The sequence below is a fragment of the Rhamphochromis longiceps genome, linkage group LG10 (genome assembly GCF_057381845.1).
Source record: "Rhamphochromis longiceps isolate RC_006_pf linkage group LG10, R_longiceps_female_GT1.1, whole genome shotgun sequence".
Taxonomy (NCBI): Eukaryota; Metazoa; Chordata; class Actinopteri; order Cichliformes; family Cichlidae; genus Rhamphochromis; species Rhamphochromis longiceps.
In genome coordinates, this window is record NC_140566.1 from 11883543 (window position 1) to 11906315 (window position 22773).

General features: G+C 41.4%; 1 protein-coding gene across 1 annotated transcript in view; it reads right to left on the reverse strand.

The window, feature by feature from the left end:
- The window catches only part of gabrb4 (gamma-aminobutyric acid type A receptor subunit beta4), a 57614-nt gene extending 39340 nt beyond the window's left edge, over nucleotides 1–18274 (reverse strand). Inside the window, exons 1-2 of the mRNA XM_085419558.1 lie at nucleotides 16995–18274; nucleotides 14917–15011 (exon numbers count right to left, since the gene is read on the reverse strand). Of these exons, the coding sequence (XP_085275684.1) occupies nucleotides 14917–15011; nucleotides 16995–17074 (175 nt within the window). The 5' untranslated portion in view covers nucleotides 17075–18274. The remainder of the gene's footprint in view (nucleotides 1–14916; nucleotides 15012–16994) is intronic.
- Nucleotides 18275–22773: the final 4499 nt, after the last annotated feature.

Here is a 22773-nt window from a genome sequence, read left to right on the forward strand (position 1 = left end):
GCGGTATCATTACCAAAATGTATCTCTCTATATTATTTCCATTGTTTGAATTCTGATTAAACGAGGAGGATAAGCTTCTCCTGAGAGCTGGAATACAGTATTTGAGTCACAGTGGTCAAAATTGTAAATTTCATGTTTTTTTTAGAGTCACACTGTGGTTGCATACTGCAATGAAAAAACAAAATTGCAAATTTCAAACTATCTTTAAATGCATCACTTAAAAATTACAGTGGATGAAGAGCTTTGGTGGACAGTCTCAAACCATGCTGCCTTTGCTGTCTGGGCTCAAACTATGTTGAGATTATGGTGGGGTAATGTGGCCCAAAATGCATCCATCCATCAAAGATTGTTGCTATTTTAAGTGTTCTAGTTTGTTTTTACATTTTTTGCTTATACGACTTATAAAAAAGGGTAAAGCTTCTGTGCAGGGGAAGTACCAAAACCAATGCTCACTACAGTACTCTGAAAATGTACATGTTTTTTTAGTACTGTAGGCAATCCAGACATGTAAGAAAAAGAATGCACATGAGCAAAAACACTATGCACTGCACAGCACATATTACACATGGAAAATAGCGACTAGCGTACTTCGATCTAGACTTTTAAAAAAAGGCCAAAAGGGGTTATAACTGATATGCAAAAGGCTATATGCAAATGATGCCATCATGCTTTTCACATCTTTGAATTTAGAAAAACATCTAAGAGATGAAATCCAGACCTGTTAAAGTAATTCAAAGTAAATGAATTTCAATTCAGCCACATCATCCAAACTACGAAATATCCTTATGTTATTCTGAAATACACACTTTTCGACTGGTATTGGTACGAACTACTAAGTTTCTGGTACAGCTACATCCCCATACCATGGGACAAAAAAATCAACATTGCAGTACATTGTCTTGTGATACAATAATTAATACCCAGGAACCAAATATCAGGACAGACTCCCCCAAGTTAGCCTAACCAGAGTCTCTATTCATGACTATTGTAGAGCCTTCAGTATTATTGTGGGGTCGTAAAATATAAAGCACATTGAGGCGACTGTTGTTGTGACTTGGCCACTATGGATAATCTGATATCGCCGTGTTGGTGTTGTTCCCACATCATCATGAAAATGTTGTTCCAGGTTCAACATTGCAAGTGACCAATCACATTCTTGTGGCGTTATTCTTTTGCGCACCAAGCCATTCGTGCATTTATGAAATTCCAATGTTGCAAAGAAAATATCAAATCGACTTACCGTTTATTAAAGGGTTACAGTTAGGGTCAGGGTTAGGGTCAGGGTCCGTTGATCGGCGGACAGAGGCGGTTTCTCGCAGCTTAAGTACAGTTTTTTGTTTTACGGCGGTTTTTCCCGAAGTCGCAAAAGTATGACGTCACAACATTCTGATTGGTCACTTGCAATGTTGAACCTGGAACAACATTTTCATGATGATGTGGGAACAACACCAACTAGAGCTGGGCGATAGAACGATAACGATATGTATCGCGATATAACTTTTACTCGATAGAGAAATTAAGCTATCGCGATAGACCTCGCCGCTCTTGTCCTCTTAAAAAAAAAAAAAAAAAAAAAAAGGTCAGCCAATCCAAATTAAGTAACGCAGAGCCGAACCAATCACAGCCGCAGCGTCACGTCGCGTGACTTGTTACGTACAGCACAAGTGCCAAGCCGCACGTGTGTTTGTTTGGGAAGCACCCAGCGGGTAATGGAGCCAGCGCGTAATGGAGGAAATGAGTGTGCCCACTAGAAAAATCAACCGAGCGTGACCGAAGAGAAAACAGATGATGGTTCCAATGCCGGAGAGATTGTCGAACGGAAGAGCCATAGAAGTTCCGTAGTGTGAAGGTATTTCGGCTATTTCAAGTCTGACAAAAAACAGAGTAGCGTGCACTGTAAATTGTGCCGAAAGCAAGTCTGGAAATACAATAAACTGGTGCATGCGTCACACTGTGCGCCACGTTATTGTTTCGGTGAAATGAATTTCTACAATACTGTTACTGTTAATTCTACTCTCTGCAGTGTTTAAATGCTTACATATACACACAGTTACTGTCCCTCCACACATACGACTCGGTTCTGCTTCTATGCCCCAGCTTTGTTTACTTTTTCCCACCGAGGCTTCTAGACTTCTGATTGGCCAACATTTCTGCACGGTTAGGAATCTAGCCCCACCTGCTGCTTTGGCATGTTTATAGCAGCGTTTTCCTTCATTTCTCCCTTTATGTGTGGACGGGATTATTTTTTAAAACGAAAACGGAAAATCTCCGTTTTCAAAAGTACCCGTGTACGTGTGGACGTAGCCTCAGTCTCTGACTGGAAGCGCTAATTCGTCATTCGGCTTTTGTCAGACTAAAGTAACTGTTAAAACTGTTTGAAAAGCTCAGCTATACAACAAGGAGAGATTGAGAATTTCCTTTTAGTTCTCAGTTTATTTGATATTGACAAAAGTTAGTCAGTTTTGTCTGTTCTTCTGTAAAACAAACTAAGATTTATTTTTAGAATTAATATTTTGTTTCTAAGTGGAATTGACAATTTAGTCTGTTTCGTTTTTTCTATTTTGAAACTTAAATGCTTTAGTGGCTGCCTTTTGTGTAGTTTGCAATATTTGCCTTTATTTATCTGAAAAAGTCTCATGTTCCTTAAGTACATCTACCCTGTTGAACTTATTATGGGAAATAAATATTTAAATCAAAACATGCTGCTGATTATTTCACATTTTACTTGTGAGCAACGGCACATTTAAATCTTACAAATATAGTTATTTGGCTTATATCGTGATAGATATCGTTATCGCCTGAAATGAAAAAAACATATCGTGATATGAAAAAATCTCATATCGCCCAGCTCTAATTTCCACTGGAAATGCCTTTTGGTTAAACTGTCAGCAAGGAATTTCCATTTGCACTGTTAATTTTTTATATTATATAACTTTAATGCACATAAAAAAAACAACTGCTTGTGAAAAGTGAAAATACATTGATGTTTTTTTTTCCACTAATAAAATTGTGGAGTTGTAAAGTATTTTGTCTAGTGTCAATTATATCGTCAGTTATATCGTTATCGCAAATTTTCAAATGTATATCGTGATAAATATTTTTGGTCATATCGCCCTGCTCTAACACCAACACGACGATATCAGATCGTGCTGGCCACTATATACACTGAATCAAACTGAATTGAAATGTACTCCTTGTTGAGTCCTTTGTTTTGTTTTTATTTTTTAGATAAATCAGGGCAAAGTAAATGATGTTAAATAACTTGCAATAAAGAAAGAAAAAAAATCACAGTATATAAAATGGTGGCAGGAAAATCGGGCAGGTAATAATACTGTCACATTTTTAAACTGCATGATAAGCATATACACAGACAGACACACTTTCCTTGTATCACAATATTGTCACCAACATGATAGCACGGTATCATGACTTGCTTAAAAAATGTTTTCTTGCTGTTGCTAGAAAATACAGTCACTACAAGGTACCACCAAACAGTATTATAAACTTATTATGTGACTGATTATGAGGTCTGTTAAGAAACAGTTTGGGTAATTCACATACTACTTTTTTTTTTAGGGACTATCACTTTTATGAAAACCTACATAATAAATGATGACGTCATTGTGTAACACGTTAAAGCCATGTGTCAGAGAAGCCGTGATTCAAAGTGTGGCCTGTGGTGCATGACTACCAAGGTTGGCTGTGTTATCCAAGATAAGCAGCATTTGTAGTCCAGTTTTATTGAAGTGTCGGACAACTTGACTGAGAAAAAAATGATTTAATGCGGAGACATGCAATTTCTCGAGCACACTTGAGTGTCTTTGTGTGCATGCATGCAAGGCTACGTAAATGAGAGAAGGGTGAGATAAAAGGGTGAGCCGGAAGAAGAAAGGCAGAAGAGATGAACAAACCATGGTTTTCAAACTGCAGATAAACTGAATTTTTGTAACTTCTTTGATTTATCACCTGTTTATCGGCATACAATGTTGCAACATACAACAGGCTATACTGGCGAAGGGTCAGGCTAATGTTGGGATAAACTGTATAATAAATTGTAGCAGCTGTAAACAGTCTTCTTTCTTTCATAAAGGTGGAGTGGGTACACTATCTGGAACACTTTTTAAATCTGGCTTCTTGAATATCTCCTCATGGTCTCCTATCCATTCTGTGAGGCATTGGTATCTTTTTTTAAAAAGCAACCATTCGAATGGCTAAAATTGTGTATGCGTAAAGGCAGGAATGCGCATTCTTTTCGTCAGTTTTATAAAGCCATGCATACACATGACCCTCTTTTATAAATCTCAGCTGTTGAGTAATTGTACGCACAAGCAGAAGCCTGATTGATTTAGCCATAAGGGGATGCAGACACTCCCTTAATTAATCATTTACATATAAAATCAACAAGGAAGATGTGCAATTTTGCAGAATTTGTAACAGCGACAAATTAGACAAAGAAATGAAATCACAAACAGGAAAAAGGTGTATACTGGATCTTTAATGAAAGTAATATGCCAGACTGATCTATATAGCGCCTGCCTGTCAGCAACAGGGGGCGATCTAGCTCATGCACTGAATAGCGGAAAGGCGTTGTGGGGGCAAGGAATCATTGTGAGTGCGAGGGGCAAAAAACTGGAATGTATTAACATGCTGAGCATCGCAATGAAATCACAGAAGGAAAGATAATGTTTGTGAGAATAAAATTTCTACAAGATGAGCTAAAATCAGGCAGTAATGAAGAGCTGCATTCATTTTGCTGTAAAGAAACCTCAGAGAGTTCAAAGCCCTGAAGATGGATGCAGACGTTTCTCAGTTTCGGCTTGACAGAAAGCTTTACAGCCCCTGCACTAGCTGTTTGCTAATTCTCTACCTAGCTAAAGTTAGTTACATTACTTGGCATTCATTTGCTTTGGTCAAACTTGTCTTTTAAAATTTGAGTCTTAGCTTACAAAGAAAGCTGTTGAGTTGTTTTCTAAAAGAAAATCTTAGATGCAGAGAAAAAACTAGGGCTTCAGTCACATGGGCCTAAAGACCAGTCTGTGATAATCTGGCAACCACTGGTGGGTAGGGAAGAAGGTGTGTTCCCAAGTTGGTTGGCAAGTGGCTGATGGCAATTGCTGTAAAATTGATTTCTAAAGCTCCCATCATGAATACCTAGAAATTGGTTGGTGGCCCCCTGTCAATCATGGGTCATTAGGAAAAAAATGTTGACTGCTGAGTGCTTGGTAGAGGTTACCAGTAGTAGTGAAGTGATATCAGTCACAAAGTGGTATATAGTGCATCACAGAAAACAGAGATCTAATTGCTTTGGTCACTAGCAGATTGCCACGGTTGCCTGCAGTTTGTAAGGAAGTCCTCACTTGTCTGCAAACTCTCAAGGCAGTAGTGAAACTAACTGTGAAATGTGAAAACCGGAAACAGAGAAATGTTTTGTCTGCAATAGTAAGGCAGACATATCACACAAGTCTAGTAGGGACCAAAGCAATTACAGAGACATTTTTGATGTGGAACCCTTGTGACTGGTGGTTGCCAGAAAGTCATCAACCATTCTCTAGGTCTTTTTGACTGGACCTTGAACATGTCATTGATAAGACTTCCATCCAAAACAGACCAAACCATCAGGATTTCATAGCAATCGGCATACACATTAGAGCAATTCTTCACAATAAAATCATGTTGTCTAAAAGGACAACTAAAGAGAAGAAGTTCTGGAGATCAAAATGTGTACATGAAAAGGCTGCAATAAGGAAGTGGTCTATTGCTGTCTTAACATTGTTGCAGCCAGCAGAAAGTGATTGGAGGATTCAATGGTCTTCTGCTTGACAGGTAGCTCTGCTCGCTAACTCGCTACCTAGTTTGCTAATTCAGTCAACTGGGTGATATATTCAATACATTCAAAATGGTAACCAGCACAGGTCTCAGTATAGATGATGATAACCAAAATTAATCTTCATCACTGTGACCTTTTAAGTCTAATGTCTGACAACAGTCATGGTACCAGATACATTGTTGTCGGACTGGTGCTGCCACCGCTGGCAAAATGTGAGAGATGTCGAGCAGAGAGTGCAGAGAGAGTCTGGCACCTCCCGGGCTCTTTCAGATAGAAATTTGACACTTGTCATTAGATGCAAGAGAGGTGTAACCATTCTGGACCATATTTGCATCCATATTGCACCCACAAGATTTTTGCATAGTACATTATGCACAGTATAAATTGAATGTTCTCATACTCAGATATTTTACACACCATAGCATGAATGTCTGTTCTTAGACATGCTGACCTTTGTTTTTAAAATGATGTCTACAGCTTATGATAATAATCTAGCAGGTATACTGAATGTAAAGCAATGAGTTCTGTAAGTTCTCTGGGCCCTATTTATACTTCATTTCTTTGTGAACCTGGTAGTATTGTGGGGTCAACTGCAGGAAAAAACAATCTCAAAACTCGCCAGAGTACTTTACCATGTGCAAAAATACCTTGCGCCCAACAAGTATCTTGAGATCAGTGGTCTTCTTGATAGCTGCAATTTTCTACAATGAACCTTTACCAGTTACAAGTCCACTGTGATTATTTACTAGGTACCTGATCTATTGCCTTTTTTCAGGCATGACACAGACTCTTTGGCTCTTCAGCACCTGCCCCAGGTTTCCAAGGGGCTTTGCCATTGTAACCTATATAATCAAAATGCTGTCAAGGTGCAGAGGCGCATGAGGAATACCTTGCAGCAGAGCTTCCCGTGTTCACTGAAAAATGGGGCTTACTGTCAAAAACACTTGGTCAAGAGCAGCCGACCATGTGCCATGGAGAGTCAACTGTCTGTTTTCCCCAGCAGGTGATCTTACTGATGAGTTACTTCACTCCACTGGCTCAGAGTTCCAGTCTGCGAGATTACTCTTTGATTCGCTTGATAACATGCGGCCAATTTCAAGAGTGTTGGCATTCTGTAGCATACGATTGGCATGTGTTGAGTGGTTGCACCCGAACAAAACCTGCAATGATAAAATATTGCTAGCTTAAGGAAGCATATCTGTCTACAGAATGCTTTGCCAGTGAGGCTGCTTTGGAGCCATTTTGGTTCTCCTTCTTGTGTAGATTTTGATGTTACAAGCTACTCTGAAAGAGTGAAAACATAGACGCTAGATGCACTGTTACCTGAGAAAGACTTAAGACTCTCAAAGATCAACTGATCACTCATAATTACATGTACTAGACAAAGAAATTAGTATCTGTATATTAAGATGAAGTCTGGTGCTGCAGTTAAAAAAAAATGCAAATCATTTTAGGTAATTGTAACAATTGCAAGTCTTCAACAAGCTTAACCGGCTTATGGATTTGAAAAATAAATGCATGTGCATCCACAGCCCCTGCTCCTCTCGACAGAGTACTAAATCATTTATCAGATTTGTCAAATGGGATGGTTGTGGAACAGTAGACGAGTGTAAATGTTACATGTTCTGGATCTGATTCTTGTACCTGTGGTTAAATATGAAAGTGGAAAAAATATTCAATTTCCAATATTTCTTTATTTCATTATGAATAGAAGAAAATATTTCTTTTAAACCCCCTCATTCTTATGATAACATACATCTCTTTCAAATGTAATAACCCAAAACATATATAGTCAACCAAAGCCCTCCATGACTATTTCTAGTATTTTTGCACTTACCTTGAATTTCCCAACAAATATTTCTATGAAATCAAAGACAGGGACTACCCCAACAGAAGGTGCATCATCATCACTGAATCATGATAAAGACCAACCAGTTTTAGAAGATATCATTAAACACATGACCAACACCACTGTGCTCCAATAACTAATAAAGCTTTACTGCTTCAGTGGTTGCTCTTACTCCCTACAATGTCTGTGAACTTTTAAAATGTATAGTCTCATTAGTGTGTCCTATTTTCCATTTAGTATGTGTTCAAGCTTTGATTCTCTTTGCAGATTTACTAGTATCCCCAAATTGGGCATATTCCCAAAATCCACTATTTTCCGATTAATTGTAAGACACTGTCATACATCACTGTGAGTCATCTGCCTTACATGAACAACACACCTAAACAAGTCCACACAACACTTTTCAGTATGCTGGAAAGTTCTCATGGAATGAGCACATTTTAAGAAAAGCATTTGAATGCACCATTTGCTGCTTAGTTCAAGCTAGTTAGAATCATTTAATGTCATTAAAACTATGTTTCATCCTTATTTCGTTATAATTCAACATTAAGTGGGAAAAGATAGACCTCATCAGTATCAATGCAGCAAATAAGCAAGTACTGGTGGCAGACGCTGTGAAATGCAGCTGAGCAGCGACACGATCAACCAACCGTCCATTTTTTGGTAACTTGTGAGTGTTTTGTTTTTTTAATACAAGACACAGATTTCCGTACAATCAGGTCCTGGATTGAGTAGCAGCAATTGCATTGGTATGAAAACACAACTGATTCAAAAAGAGCAAATGTGTTTAAAAAAAATATTGCTGTGCTTAAAAAATGATTCTTTCTTTACCAGGTCTGCAATGCGCTGGCTGAATTTAAATCAATGTAATGCATCATTCAGAATTGCGATCGAAAAATCAGCACTGTTACCATGGGCGGTTTGTTAGGCGGTTACAACCGAGGACTACAATCCAAAGAGAAGACACGCACACCCTTTTTGCAAGAGATCACTAATCAAACTGTTTTTTCTGCAAAATTGAAAAACAGTAATAGTAATTCAACCAATATCATGATAGTATAGAAGTAATTTGGGACTGTTGAGCTATTATCTTTAATTCCAGTCGGTTCACACCTGCCCCTCCCTTCCTTCCCTCCCCATCTCCAGCTGCCTCCCTCTTCCCGCTCCTCCACAACCACCCACACATGCAGGGCCTTGGAGTGGGGGTATGTCACCAGGGTGCAGAGGAGGCTACCCCCCCCCCCTGTCCCCTTCTGGCTGCCTCTGCCTCAATTTTATCCCACATCTTAGACATTCACATTATTCACACTCTCATTACACATACATATAGGATCTTGGGGGTGGGCACAATCACGGAGTCCAAATCACCATCAGGGTGTATACCTCACCCCTGACGTCGTTGCCCACCTCTCAATTTTAAATACACTTAGTCATTGAGGGTTAGCAGGAGGGACTATGCGCTTACCTGCTGCTCCTTGGCAGGTAGCTCCATGCCCTCCTGGGTTTTAATTGCACCTTAGAACACATATGCATCAACACTACAATGAGCGGGTGGAGGGAGGTTTGGAGTCTTCTCCCACCCCCATTCTCTGCGGCCTGCTGGAGCGGGAGGGCTAGTAGGAGGAGTTGGCCGTCCGGCTGCGGTCTGGGGTGTGGGGCCTCCCTGCTGCTGCGGAGTCGGGGTGGTCTGCCTCTCCCCACCGCAGGGAAAAGGGTAACACCACCTGGGTCTGGGTGCAATTCCCCCCTCCAGGGGCAAGGGTACCTAGACCCGGATTGTAGAGTACGCTTGGGGAGTGTGATTGTGTGTACAGCGTCTCTTTATGTCTGTCTCCACGTTGGTTGAGTGTGGAGTGAGTGCATATGAGAGCATGAGGGTGGGAATGGATGTTTGTGTCTGTGTGTGCCTGTATGTCTGTGTCTATATGTCAGGTTGGGTATCAGACGCCACCTCTCTGGGGACACCTCAGGCCCTCCAAGGTTTGGAGGCCTATCTCCACCCACCACCACTTCCCCTGCCGGTGGCGGACTCCCTCAGGTGTCGGTGTGTTGGTGGTTCTTTGTGTCTGGGGGTGGGCGTCCGGGTACACACCGGCTCACTCCTTGGCGGCCGCTTGTCGGGGCCTGGGGCCTGGGGCTCGCTCAGGCCCCCTTTGGAGGTGGGGTGCCCCCGGCCTCTCGGCCTAGGGCTCGGTCACTCAGGCGCAGCTGGGGGCCGGCGGAGCTCACGGGCGCGTCACTGCAACCCCCCCTGGCTTCTGCTCCGCGGCTGCTGAGTGAGCCCTCATCTGGGACTCTCCTCAGCTCTTACTGGAACAGTGGCGCGGCTGCCCCTCTGTTGGTCTTCCATGGTCTTTTGTGTTCTGGGGGCCTCTGGATGTCTGGAGTTTTGATCTCCTCCATACCCGCTTCACACCCTGGAGGACGGGGCTGAGGCCCCCCCACACTCCCTAGCAGATCATTACATGGAGAAACCTTTGGAATGCAAGCATGCTGATCCACACAGGTATGCACACATGGGTATTCACAGACGCGGACTAAAGCTTTCTTGGCTGCTGCCTCAAAGCACACTGTGCGCTGTCTATCTTGCGTGCTGCACAATATTGTTTATTACTTAGTAAATACTGATATCTATGACTAGCTAGTTTATTGTGATGGTGCTTTGTTTTCTCTATTATTATGTTGCTCTTTGTTGTTTGCTGTCTCCTCTGTTTGTTTGTTTGTTTGTTTGTTTTTTTTTTTTCTCCATACAGGTGACCCAGGAGTTTTTTTTTTTTTTTTTTTGTCTCTCTTCCCCCCCCTTCTCACCGTCTCTTCTCCCCTTTGGTTTTCTTTCTTTCTCTCCCCCTCTCTCTCTCATTCATTCCCCCTGTCCTATTTATTAAAAAAAAAAAAAAAAAAAAAAAAAAAAAAAAAATGACAAAGGATGAACTGAAGCTCTGCCATCACGTAATGTCGCATACTGCTGTTTCTGATGTCATTTAAAAAAAAAAAAAAAAAAAAATATTAAGATGAAGTCTGGTGCTGCAGTTAAAAAAAAATGCAAATCATTTTAGGTAATTGTAACAATTGCAAGTCTTCAACAAGCTTAACCGGCTTATGGATTTGAAAAATAAATGCATGTGCATCCACAGCCCCTGCTCCTCTCGACAGAGTACTAAATCATTTATCAGATTTGTCAAATGGGATGGTTGTGGAACAGTAGACGAGTGTAAATGTTACATGTTCTGGATCTGATTCTTGTACCTGTGGTTAAATATGAAAGTGGAAAAAATATTCAATTTCCAATATTTCTTTATTTCATTATGAATAGAAGAAAATATTTCTTTTAAACCCCCTCATTCTTATGATAACATACATCTCTTTCAAATGTAATAACCCAAAACATATATAGTCAACCAAAGCCCTCCATGACTATTTCTAGTATTTTTGCACTTACCTTGAATTTCCCAACAAATATTTCTATGAAATCAAAGACAGGGACTACCCCAACAGAAGGTGCATCATCATCACTGAATCATGATAAAGACCAACCAGTTTTAGAAGATATCATTAAACACATGACCAACACCACTGTGCTCCAATAACTAATAAAGCTTTACTGCTTCAGTGGTTGCTCTTACTCCCTACAATGTCTGTGAACTTTTAAAATGTATAGTCTCATTAGTGTGTCCTATTTTCCATTTAGTATGTGTTCAAGCTTTGATTCTCTTTGCAGATTTACTAGTATCCCCAAATTGGGCATATTCCCAAAATCCACTATTTTCCGATTAATTGTAAGACACTGTCATACATCACTGTGAGTCATCTGCCTTACATGAACAACACACCTAAACAAGTCCACACAACACTTTTCAGTATGCTGGAAAGTTCTCATGGAATGAGCACATTTTAAGAAAAGCATTTGAATGCACCATTTGCTGCTTAGTTCAAGCTAGTTAGAATCATTTAATGTCATTAAAACTATGTTTCATCCTTATTTCGTTATAATTCAACATTAAGTGGGAAAAGATAGACCTCATCAGTATCAATGCAGCAAATAAGCAAGTACTGGTGGCAGACGCTGTGAAATGCAGCTGAGCAGCGACACGATCAACCAACCGTCCATTTTTTGGTAACTTGTGAGTGTTTTGTTTTTTTAATACAAGACACAGATTTCCGTACAATCAGGTCCTGGATTGAGTAGCAGCAATTGCATTGGTATGAAAACACAACTGATTCAAAAAGAGCAAATGTGTTTAAAAAAAATATTGCTGTGCTTAAAAAATGATTCTTTCTTTACCAGGTCTGCAATGCGCTGGCTGAATTTAAATCAATGTAATGCATCATTCAGAATTGCGATCGAAAAATCAGCACTGTTACCATGGGCGGTTTGTTAGGCGGTTACAACCGAGGACTACAATCCAAAGAGAAGACACGCACACCCTTTTTGCAAGAGATCACTAATCAAACTGTTTTTTCTGCAAAATTGAAAAACAGTAATAGTAATTCAACCAATATCATGATAGTATAGAAGTAATTTGGGACTGTTGAGCTATTATCTTTAATTCCAGTCGGTTCACAGATCAATGGGAAGAGGAGAGCACTGTTCAAATGGAATGACTGCAGAGTGGACTTTCCATTTAAATAAACGATCTGAATAATATCACGCATCATCGTCCTATTTCTGACCACTCAGTGCACAAGCTTTTTCCACCAACATACACCTCTGGGCTGATCTTTACTTCTAATATGGGTGTTGGCCAGGCCGATAGCAATCACACTCACTGTCCTGCATTGTGCCAAATTAAAATCCTCCTTCTTGAATCTCCAGTGCTGAAGGTCATCAGCAGCAGTAGCACAGCAGAAGCAGCTGAGTGATGTTGGAAATATCAAGACATGATGGACTACAGCTCTCTGGCCCGAGGGTAAAGCACAGCTACTCCCTGCCTGGGATACTCACTCCTTAAAACTTGCTCTACTTACTCCAACACATTCGCAGCTTGCTACAGAATAGCAGCCTGTGACTAACAAATCTTTAGGCAATCAATATCAATATAGATATTTAATATCATTCAATGTCGAACCAGAAATCAAGGCAATTACTTGAATTGATGGTAATATAGAGATAAAAGAGGATGCTGCAGTGTTAATCCATTTGTTTATTAATTTAAAACATTGCTGATTTCTCAGCTGCACAAAAATGAAATCATTCACGTAACACAAAACGCTGCCTATATCTTCTTAACATTGAACATTTCGGAACAGAAACCTTTATTTTTATTCAAAATCTATGCACAAAATTCCTGATTATATTCTGATATTTAATACATACTTTGGTAATTCACCCACAAGAGATATGCGATGGGAATTATGGCATTGTGTTTTTATATATTATGTAAGTCATTATGGCGAAGTAAAGTGATTGTTGCTTGCTTGCCAATTCGACATGCCGAATCCAGCTTTTTTTGTCTTTTCTGACCTTTAACAACAGCAAAAACGCTACACAGATTCAACAGTTCTTGGTCACATTTAATTCTTTTGTCTGCTTTGAATGGCGGAACTGGTGAGCTACAAAACTGTTGCTGGTGTGCGGGACAATAAGGATGAGTTCAGACCCGAAACACTCTTCAAATTGCTGCCAACTGTCATGAAAGCACAAATTAAAACGCCAGAGAGAAAACACAATAGACTTGGCATTTGCAAGCACCAGCTACACAGCTATGGCGCTACATAAATGGGACCGAGGAATGTGTGAATCTGTTGCAGAAACATTGACTTTGAAACATTTGTTTGTATTTGAGTGATATTTAATATTGTCAAACGGGGCTGGGTCTTGCTGGGTGATAATATCCCAACTGAAATTGGCTGCAAAACTAAAATGAAATGTGCAATGTCCAAAACTACTGCTAGGCATAACGAGCTTGTTTCAACAGTCGGAAGCAAAGTGAAAATGGCATTTCGTTGCTGCTTTGTCTTATTTCCTTTCACTGAGTCTTTGAAACAACTCTGGAATGGCAGCACTCCAAAACACAGAACAAAGACCTAACCTCAACTATAACATAGCATATTTAAAAAAAAAAAAAAAATTCTTTTCTTTTCTTTTTTTGTTTGTTTGTTTGTTTGGGTTTTTTTGTTTTGTTACAATAGCTAACATCAGCCTAACGCATCTTGGCACATAAGCCTTCATCAGAGCAGCCAACCAGACGAAGGTTATATGAGGAGGCACACCTGCTATATGTTTTTCACTGCTTGCTCTCATTCTCATCAAGTGTAGTGTAGTCACAGGGCTGACAAGCTGCAGCCTGCAGCATATTTTAAAAAAGGTACTGGTGAACAGTGTGCATCTATTTAATAAGCGTAATTTAGATCATGTATGTTAAAGAAAACCACTATCAGCCAAATAAGCCTCCTAAATGTATGCAAATGTATGTCTGTTTACATTTGAAATGAAATTCAATCAAATCTACAACCCTGAACATTTTTTACAGCAAAACAAAAGCAACGCTGCCACAGCTGGAAATGTTAACTTTATGTTATCTCAATAACTTAAATGTCAAAAGGAAACCAACCACTGGCTTTTCATCCTGTACATTGTAAGTACACATGATCTACTTAATTTGCAAAAGAAAAGCTTTAATTCTTATTGATTTTTTTTCCCCAAACCTTCATTTTACACAAAAGAGACCCAACGAATTACCTATTAAAGTACCAACAAATTAATATAGATTGTCCAGCTATTTTCATACTTCCGCTTTAGTTAAATAGCTTCAGTAAAACAATCACTCTACGTAGCAAACAAGAACGAGTTGTCCTCCGTGTTGTATACTTTAAAGAATCATAAAAGCAAACATTATTGTAATGAGCAAATGCATAATTTCCAGTAAAAGTTAATGGGCCAAATGTATGGCGTAATGTGCAATGCAGAGGCCATAAAACATCTCTAATCAGAAGTGCATTCAGAAAAGTATTGAAAATCAGTGCATTCAGTCTGCCAGATTTTAAAAGACATAGCGTTTGACGGCTCGTCTCCATGTATGCCCTACTTCTAGAGGAGCAGCCATCTTCGATTATGTGGATAGATGCATAGTAATGACATGGTAGCAGTCACTTCAAAGCTCATCCCCATTTCTTTTTTTTTTTGCCACAGGCCAACTCTTCGGCAGCTCTCGGCTTAGGGATGACTCGTAGATATCATCATGACCAAACCTTGAATTGTTAAGACCCTCGACCCATAAACAGATGTAATCATGACACGTACCTCCAAAATCAGGCCTTAAACGGATGTCATATCCCTTCAGCAACTTGTCCACGGTGGTCTTGGCCACAGACATGCCGGCGCTTCCAATGGAGGAGCTGGAGGGGAGGTGAAAATCCAAGAGGCATTTTTAAGCAGCAAAAGCAGAAGTGTCCAATACTTTTATCACAAACATTACGCATCTCTGCAGCACACCTACTGAGTGATAGTAGCCTGAAAACTGTGCTGCACATACTCTATATTCCTTTTCAAATGTCACATTTGAAAAGGAAGCCCTGATAAGGTGTTAGCAAAAGGGCAGAAGGGGACTTTGGATGTTAAACAACACCTCGCTTACAAATAATCCCATCCACGCGTGCTTCCCACGTCCTTCAAAGTAAACATTATTTCACTACCAGACTCCAGATTTAATCAAAACGCAAAGAAAATAGCACTGCAAAGAATTAAATCCATGCAGATGCTTTTTTATTTTCTGTGTTACTCTGAGGTGCACCTGATAAAATGTTAAAACAATCCCATGTTTGTATCATAACTGGAAATGCTTGAAAAACGTGCTTTGCATTGTGCATTATCCCCCTCTGCCCCACCTACAGCATATTCATCAAATCGGTTGAGGGGGTGCAATGATGGTGCACCTGTCAAACGTTTTATATTGATGCCAGTCCTTCAGAAACAATGGTGTTAAGTGTAACAACGTCACAGTTTATTTGACTCGCCATCAGCTAAAAGCCCAGCGTGATTCAGTGGCGTGTGTTTTAATAAGCACGAGGTTATAGCAAAAAGCCTCCCATCGTGCCGTCAGAAGCACGGGCCTCATCAGTCTGAGCCCGGAGACAGACCACCTCTCCCAGGAGGAACTGCATAGTCCACTCTAGTCTGAGTGGCATCTATAACATTGGTGCCATGACCTGCATCACCTAGCAGAGAGCAGCTCTCCAGCTGAGGTTCCCTATTACAAGGAAGGGGCTGAATGAGTGTAGAGGGAGGGTGTGCATGCATGCGTGTGTGAGGGGGGTAAATTGCTCCCTTGGTATGGCAGGAGCACTACTGCCCACGGCTCAGTCAGGGAATCACTGTTCAATTAGCTCATAGGCAGTGCAGCTGTTCATCAAGCTGGGCAGTTGCAGGGCCGGAGGGTTTGACACCTGACAGCATCATGAGGGAATCTGCAAAAATCAAACCCTTTCATTTGCTTGGGTCAGACTATTGTAATGGAATCAGATGTCAAAAGGTGCAGCCCAGTGTTCTCAGTGAGCATTTCACTCTCATAAGGGAAGCTGCAGGTTGCTGCAGACCATGAAAAAGGAGTAGGCCACAAGGGATGAAAGCTACATCAGTTCCTCTAAGATCAAAACAACTACGGAACTGATCAGGAGACTGACACTGAGACGTTATCCATGAAGTCTTGTGCAGTAATTTGGCAATGGTGTAAACATTTAAAAGCCATGGCACATGAATTTAAAAAAAAATACGTTGCAACGTTAAAGGGCTACCCTGTCATCTATGTGGAGAGCAGCAGAGGATGACAACCCGCCAGGATTCCTTCTCAAAATCAGATTGAAACACGTATATAAATATACAAAAAGGAGCAAGTGGGCGACAGCAGTATGAATACGAACATTAGTTGGCGTTGAAAATTAAAAGGGTTTTGCTTGCTGGATACAGTGCTGTAGTTCACAGCTGCGGACAGCTGCTTAGAACAGCGTAATCAATCGATGATCGGCTGATTGATTGTATCGCTTAATCATCGCTCAAGCCTACAGTGCCTACTCAGGGCTGTCATTTTACACAGTCTCCCCAGACAACACACACACACACGTATATCCCCATTTTGATATCGGGAGTAGGTTACGTTTCACAATGGGCTTCTGGTTGTGCACGCGCATGTTTTTACGCTCGCGCGCGCCAAAGCGCCGTCTAATAGGGCATATATCGGCAGCAATGCCCCTAATAAGTAGGCCTGGGTACCCCGTTAATGCGATTTGCCACATCTGAGCCTTTTATTGACCGGTAATCACGTCTACGGGTGTGACAGTTCGTAATTTCTTTTCTTCTTTTTCTTCCAAGCGACATTTTCTTACCTTTGAACAAAGCATACGAAGGACAAAGCCGCCAGAGCAGAGAAAATTCCACATAATTTATCTTCTTGGCGACCCAACATCTCCACAAATCCTTCTATATAGTTCCTATAATCCAACCGGTCCAGTGGTCCTCCCGAAAATGCACAAAGTAAAAATCGGCAATCAAAAAATAATTGCCTTTTAAAAATGCCGAATAAACTAGCCTACATCTATGCATGCGATGTCTTCATTAAAATATGCTTTAGGGATGGGGGTAAAAAGAAAAAGAAAAGAAAGAAAAAATCTGGTAATTGGCCCCCGCTGCTTCTTCCCCGGCTATGGAAATCCGTGCAGGTCACAGAGCCCCTCGACCAACACCAGAAGATCAGACATCTTGCTCAAAAAACGGCATACCTAATACTTTTAAAAAGTGATGACAAGTGTTCTTCCCCCTTAAAAACAAACAAACCAAACAAACACGGGCATGAGTGACTGAGCAGCAGCCTCTTGACGATCAAATTGGTGGATGAAATTTCCCAGTCCAAATCTGCAGATGAGGCATGGTTCCAGCGATGCTCTGGCGCCAGACTATTCCACAACGTGATGTTGTTAAAAGATATTTGTTTGAGCTTGGAAACGCGCGTCGTCTGGAGGGGAGCGGTGGGTTTGTATTACAAAAAAAAGAAAGAAAAGAAAAGAAAAAAATTAAATCTTCATTCCCCCGCTTCTTTTCTTTTTTTTGTCTTCCCCCTCTGTTGTTGCTGCTGCTGATGATGATGATGTAGATCAGCGCAAAGTCACTGAGGGGAAAATGCACATTGAAAAAGCACTGGGTAATATCTGATGCAGACGTCAGAGCAGGCTATATCACTCCTCTGGTGGAGAAAAAAATTAGATGCCGAGAAATATGGATGGCCCCCCCGATACGCCAAATGCAATGTGTCACAACGTCGGATTAGCCTACATGTTAAAGACGCAAACCTATTCGAAAAGTCCACTTGCCTCCGCTGCCCGGCGTTAAATGGCGCTTGAATACGTTATTAGGGTCCGGTGGTCTTCTCCTGGAAACACCGAACCAATGACCAAAGAGATATGATGAGGGAATCTCGTCTCCTGTGTTTTCTTTCTGTTTTTTCTTTTCTTTTCTTTTTGGATCTCTGCTTTTAAAATAAAATAAAATATCCTACTAAGGGGTGAGGAGGGAGGGGGACACCTCAGGTGAATTCCTTAGCGACAGGCTGTTCATGCGCTGAATTGTCTCTCTGAAGCCCATTAGGATGCTGGAAGTGTGTGCCGGTGCGTTTCCGTGCGTTTCTTCCACTTTGCCACATTTCTGAAACACGCGCACTTACGCATGAAGGCGCTCACCCACACACAAGTCATGCATGCGGGCACACTCGCGAGCGCACCCACGGCATGGAAACACGCACGTCGAATTTATTTATTTATTTCATTCCTCTTCAGCATGTTTTCCCCCCCGTATTAGTAACATAAACACTGGGAAATTGGCAACACGCGCACACCACAATCGGAGAATCACACGAGCTTGTGTTTTATACAGAGGAAGAGGTATTCTTCAGGGATCTCTGTGCTGTCCAGTTGCTAGGCAACCCAGCCAGCACTGATGCAGTTGTGGTGATTCGAAGGCTATGCGCAAAGGCTCGTTTAAAGGAGCAGACCCGGCTCTGTCGCCGTTGTGGTGTCAGTGGGACAAAAGCAAACAGCGACTGATGAAGCTGACCACCGAGGCATTTGTGTTACATTAAATGCATGCAAGAACGAAATGTGGTGTGACTCGGGGTTTCGCACTGTACTTTAACCGCCTCATCATCGTCATTGTCATGGCCACAAGCACTGTCACGAATAACCAGGCAACCAGTCTCTAGTTTCTTCCTTTCTTGCTTTTTTTCTCCTTTTAATGTCTTTTTCAGCACACTCAAAGCATTTGTTGCTGCTTCTGCCTCAACTCTGCTGTCCTCCATTCTAAGGAAATTTCACTTTGTCCCTCCCCCACAGGTGATGTCACAGCACTGAGCCAAAAGGGTAAGGAAGTGGCAGAGAAGGAAAATAGTTATCCCGTTTAATCTCCTATTTTAACCGATGCTTAAATGTACACAATAAAGCATGCCACTGCTGTATTTTGGCTTTAGCTTCGGAAGAGACCATTGAGCGGCCTGTCTCTGACCATCATAACCATCATCGCTATTGCATCGCTATTTATATACTGAGTAACACCAGATGCATTCAATTATATAATAAATATTCTAAAAAAGACTTTGGTAAGATCATGACTGACTGTGACCTGAAACCCAAGGGCTTGGCAATTACGACTGGCTCTCACACACACTCATACTTGTTGCATCACAGGAGCTGATAGTCAGACAAGCTTGAAAGTGTGATGGCTCCAAATCTGGTGTAAAGCATCTGATTCAGCAAACTGAGTGTTAGTTTGTTCATGATGTTGGAAACACTTGGCAGCTGAACACTAGTTTTGTTTTGTTTTTCTGCAGAATATTTCTCCTGTCATAAACCTGGATACTTGAGAAGTGATTTTGAATGGCCCTAAAAACTCATATTAACAATAATTGGACATTGTTTCTCAGGATCATTTAATGATCATGTCTGTTATTTTTTTCTTTATCAAAAAAAATGAAAGTATAACAGTGATACAATTAGAGTCACTAGTTTCCTCATTATTAGTTTACGAGTACAAGATGATTGTAGATGTTCTAATTAATGATTAATGCCTAGCTATAGCTTAAGGTTGATTTTCAACTGTACATAAAAGAAGCAAATCCTCCATTGGGAAAGTGAATCCTGTAATGTGCATTTTTGCGATGGCCAGCAGGGGGCTACTCCTCTGTTTGTGCAACTGAAGTGCCTCAATAAACACTCTCCTCATGTGTTAGTTGTCTCAGTATGTCGTTTTATAGTATATTTAATAGAATATAAAGTTCATTATTTTGAATGTGGTCCTATTTGGACTCAAAGTGATGACAAAACAGGGAATGGTTTCGAGTGAGGCTAACTTGTGATTAACTAGCGAACATTTTTAGTTGGGTCCATCTCTCACATGTGATATCTGGTTTCAAAAGAAGCGAGACGTTCAACGCTAAAATGTTCAAGTTTTTTCTTTGAAGACAAACTAGCTCAATGTATTCTCATTTTTAATTGGTCTGCTCATGTCTACGTGCCAAGGCAACAGGAATTGTAGGTTTGATAAGTGCTACTTGTCCACATGTGTTTCATTTGAAGGCAGTTCAGCTCTCATAGGATACGTTTTTGAGCCACAGTGGAGCAGTGGCAGTATATAATGGAGCGTAATATGGAGTTGAAACCTGTCTGACAGCAAGCTAGATGAATACTTCCAGTGTCTGGGCATGCACAGTCTGCTCTACATTATAGACAGTTTTTCTCTCCCATCCACAGCATTCCCTGATTAATGCGATTAACTCTCATTGGCATCTATGACAAGGAGACCCAAGTCCCTGAGATGTGCATGTTCCATGCACTTTTTTTTTTTTGCGCCATTCATATGTTGCATAACACGTGTGAGTTACTGGGTCACCCTTGCTCCTCAGATATAAATAGTATCACATGGTTAATGCATTGGTGCCTTCCAGTCACTCGCTTTTCCTCTTGCTGTTGATAGGCATCAGTCAAACGCCCCAATCGACTCTTAGTAACACATGATGCTGTATGTTTAACTCAAGTGTTTAGACAACATGCTTTATCCTTTCTTCATACAACTTCACCATCAGTCTGGGACATGAGTGGATAGGTGTGTTTTCAATGGTGGTGGGGGGGAGGGAACTTAATGAGAGTTCATTTAACATTAATTTGTTGTGGGATTTTTTACACTCCCTCTGATTAGAGAACACAATCAAGGCTTCTCGCGAGGGGTTTAATTTACAGCAATGAAGTCCTTAACTGTGAGGTGAAACAAAAGCTTTAGCTCATGTTTGTTCATTCTCACTGTAAGAGGGATCCCTGTGACTAGTTTAAGGACAGAAGCTTGATGACCTGAAGAGGCTGAATATTTGGAAAGATAGCAATGTTGGTCTGAAACTGGAAACCAGGCTTTACAATATTCTCATAAATACGTGTCAAAAGTATTTGCTCATATGCCTTCAAATTCAAATTCTTAGCATTTACTATGATGTTGACCCACCCTTTGCAGCTCTTCAGCTCTCCTGGGAAAGCTTTCTACAAGGTTTGGGAGTGTGTTTCTGGGAATTTTTGACCATTCTTCTAGACGCACATTTGTGAGGTCAGACATTGATGTTGGATGAGAAGGCCAGGCTCGCAGTCTCTGTTCTAATTCATCCCAAAGGTCTTCTATCTGTTTGAGGTCAGGACTCTGTGCATGCCCAGCCCCTGAAATACAAACCACACCATAATCCACCATCCACAAACTTTACTCCTGGCACAGTCAGACAAGTATCATTTCCCTGGCAACCATCAGACCTAGACTTGTCCATTGGATTGCCACACAGAGAAGCGTGATTCGTCACTCCAGAAAACTCGTCTCCACCGCTCTAGAGTCCAGTGGCGGAGTGCTTTACAACACCATTGTGCTTGGTGATATTGGGCTTGAATGGAGCTCCTTGGTCATTGAAATCCATTCCAATGAAGCTCTCTACACACTGTTTTTGAGCTAATCTGAAGGCCAAATGAAATGTGGAGGTGTGCACCAATTCACTTTGCAGAAAGCTGCTAACCTCTACACACTATGCACCTCAGCATCCACTGACCTTGCTCTGTGAGTTTACATGATGAATCTCTTCATGGCTTAGCTGTTCCCAGTTGCTTCCACTTTGTTAAGTGGCATCCTATCACTTATTGATTGATATCCAAGATGGCGCCGCGTATGGATGCCCTGGTGCTTCAGTGCGTTACTTCTGTTTTGTTTTTGTGCATAACTTCTGTGTCTGGGCACTCCTCTGGATATTCTTACACCAGAGAAGAGCTTCTTAACTACAGGACTACAACACCTGTGGATTTACTTCCAATATTTGTCGCATCTGCGGCAGATTTACTGCAGACTCTGATCAGGAAAGTGAGACGCCGAAAGAGAGGTAAGCGAGCCGGCGCACTCGTGCGTCTGAGGAGACGTGGACTGCGAACTGCTCTTCCTGGGATCTTCCTTTCCAATGTTCGCTCACTCAGGAATAAAATAGATGAGCTGGCCCTGATGAGAAGCATGAACAGAGACTTTGCCTCCTCCTGTGTCTTATGTTTTACGGAGTCGTGGCTCTGTGAGGACATCCCGGACAGCGCGCTCAAGCTGGAGGGCTTTCATCTGCTGCGCGCGGACCGGCAGGCCTCTCTCTCTGGTAAGACCAAAGGTGGAGGTGTCTGCTTCTACATTAATAGTGGCTGGTGCACAGATGTAACAGTGATTGCTCAGCACTGCTCTTCCTCTCTGGAATACCTTTTTATTCACTGCAAACCGTTTTATTCTCCGCGGGAGTTTGCTTCATTCATCCTGGCCGCTGTTTACATCCCGCCAGATGCGGATGCGCAGGCAGCTCAGTGCGCACTCGCGGAGCAGATACTGCACATGGAGCGGACATTCCCGGACTCTCTCATCATTGCTCTTGGGGACTTTAACAAAGCCAATCTGAGCCATGAGCTTCCCAAATACAAGCAGTATATTAAATGCCCGACCAGAGAGGAGACCACTAGACATTAGACCACTGTTACAGCACGATCAGCGGGGCCTATCGTGCGGTGCCCCGCGCTTCACTCGGACTTTCTGACCACGTCATGATCCACCTAATCCCCGCGTACAGACAGA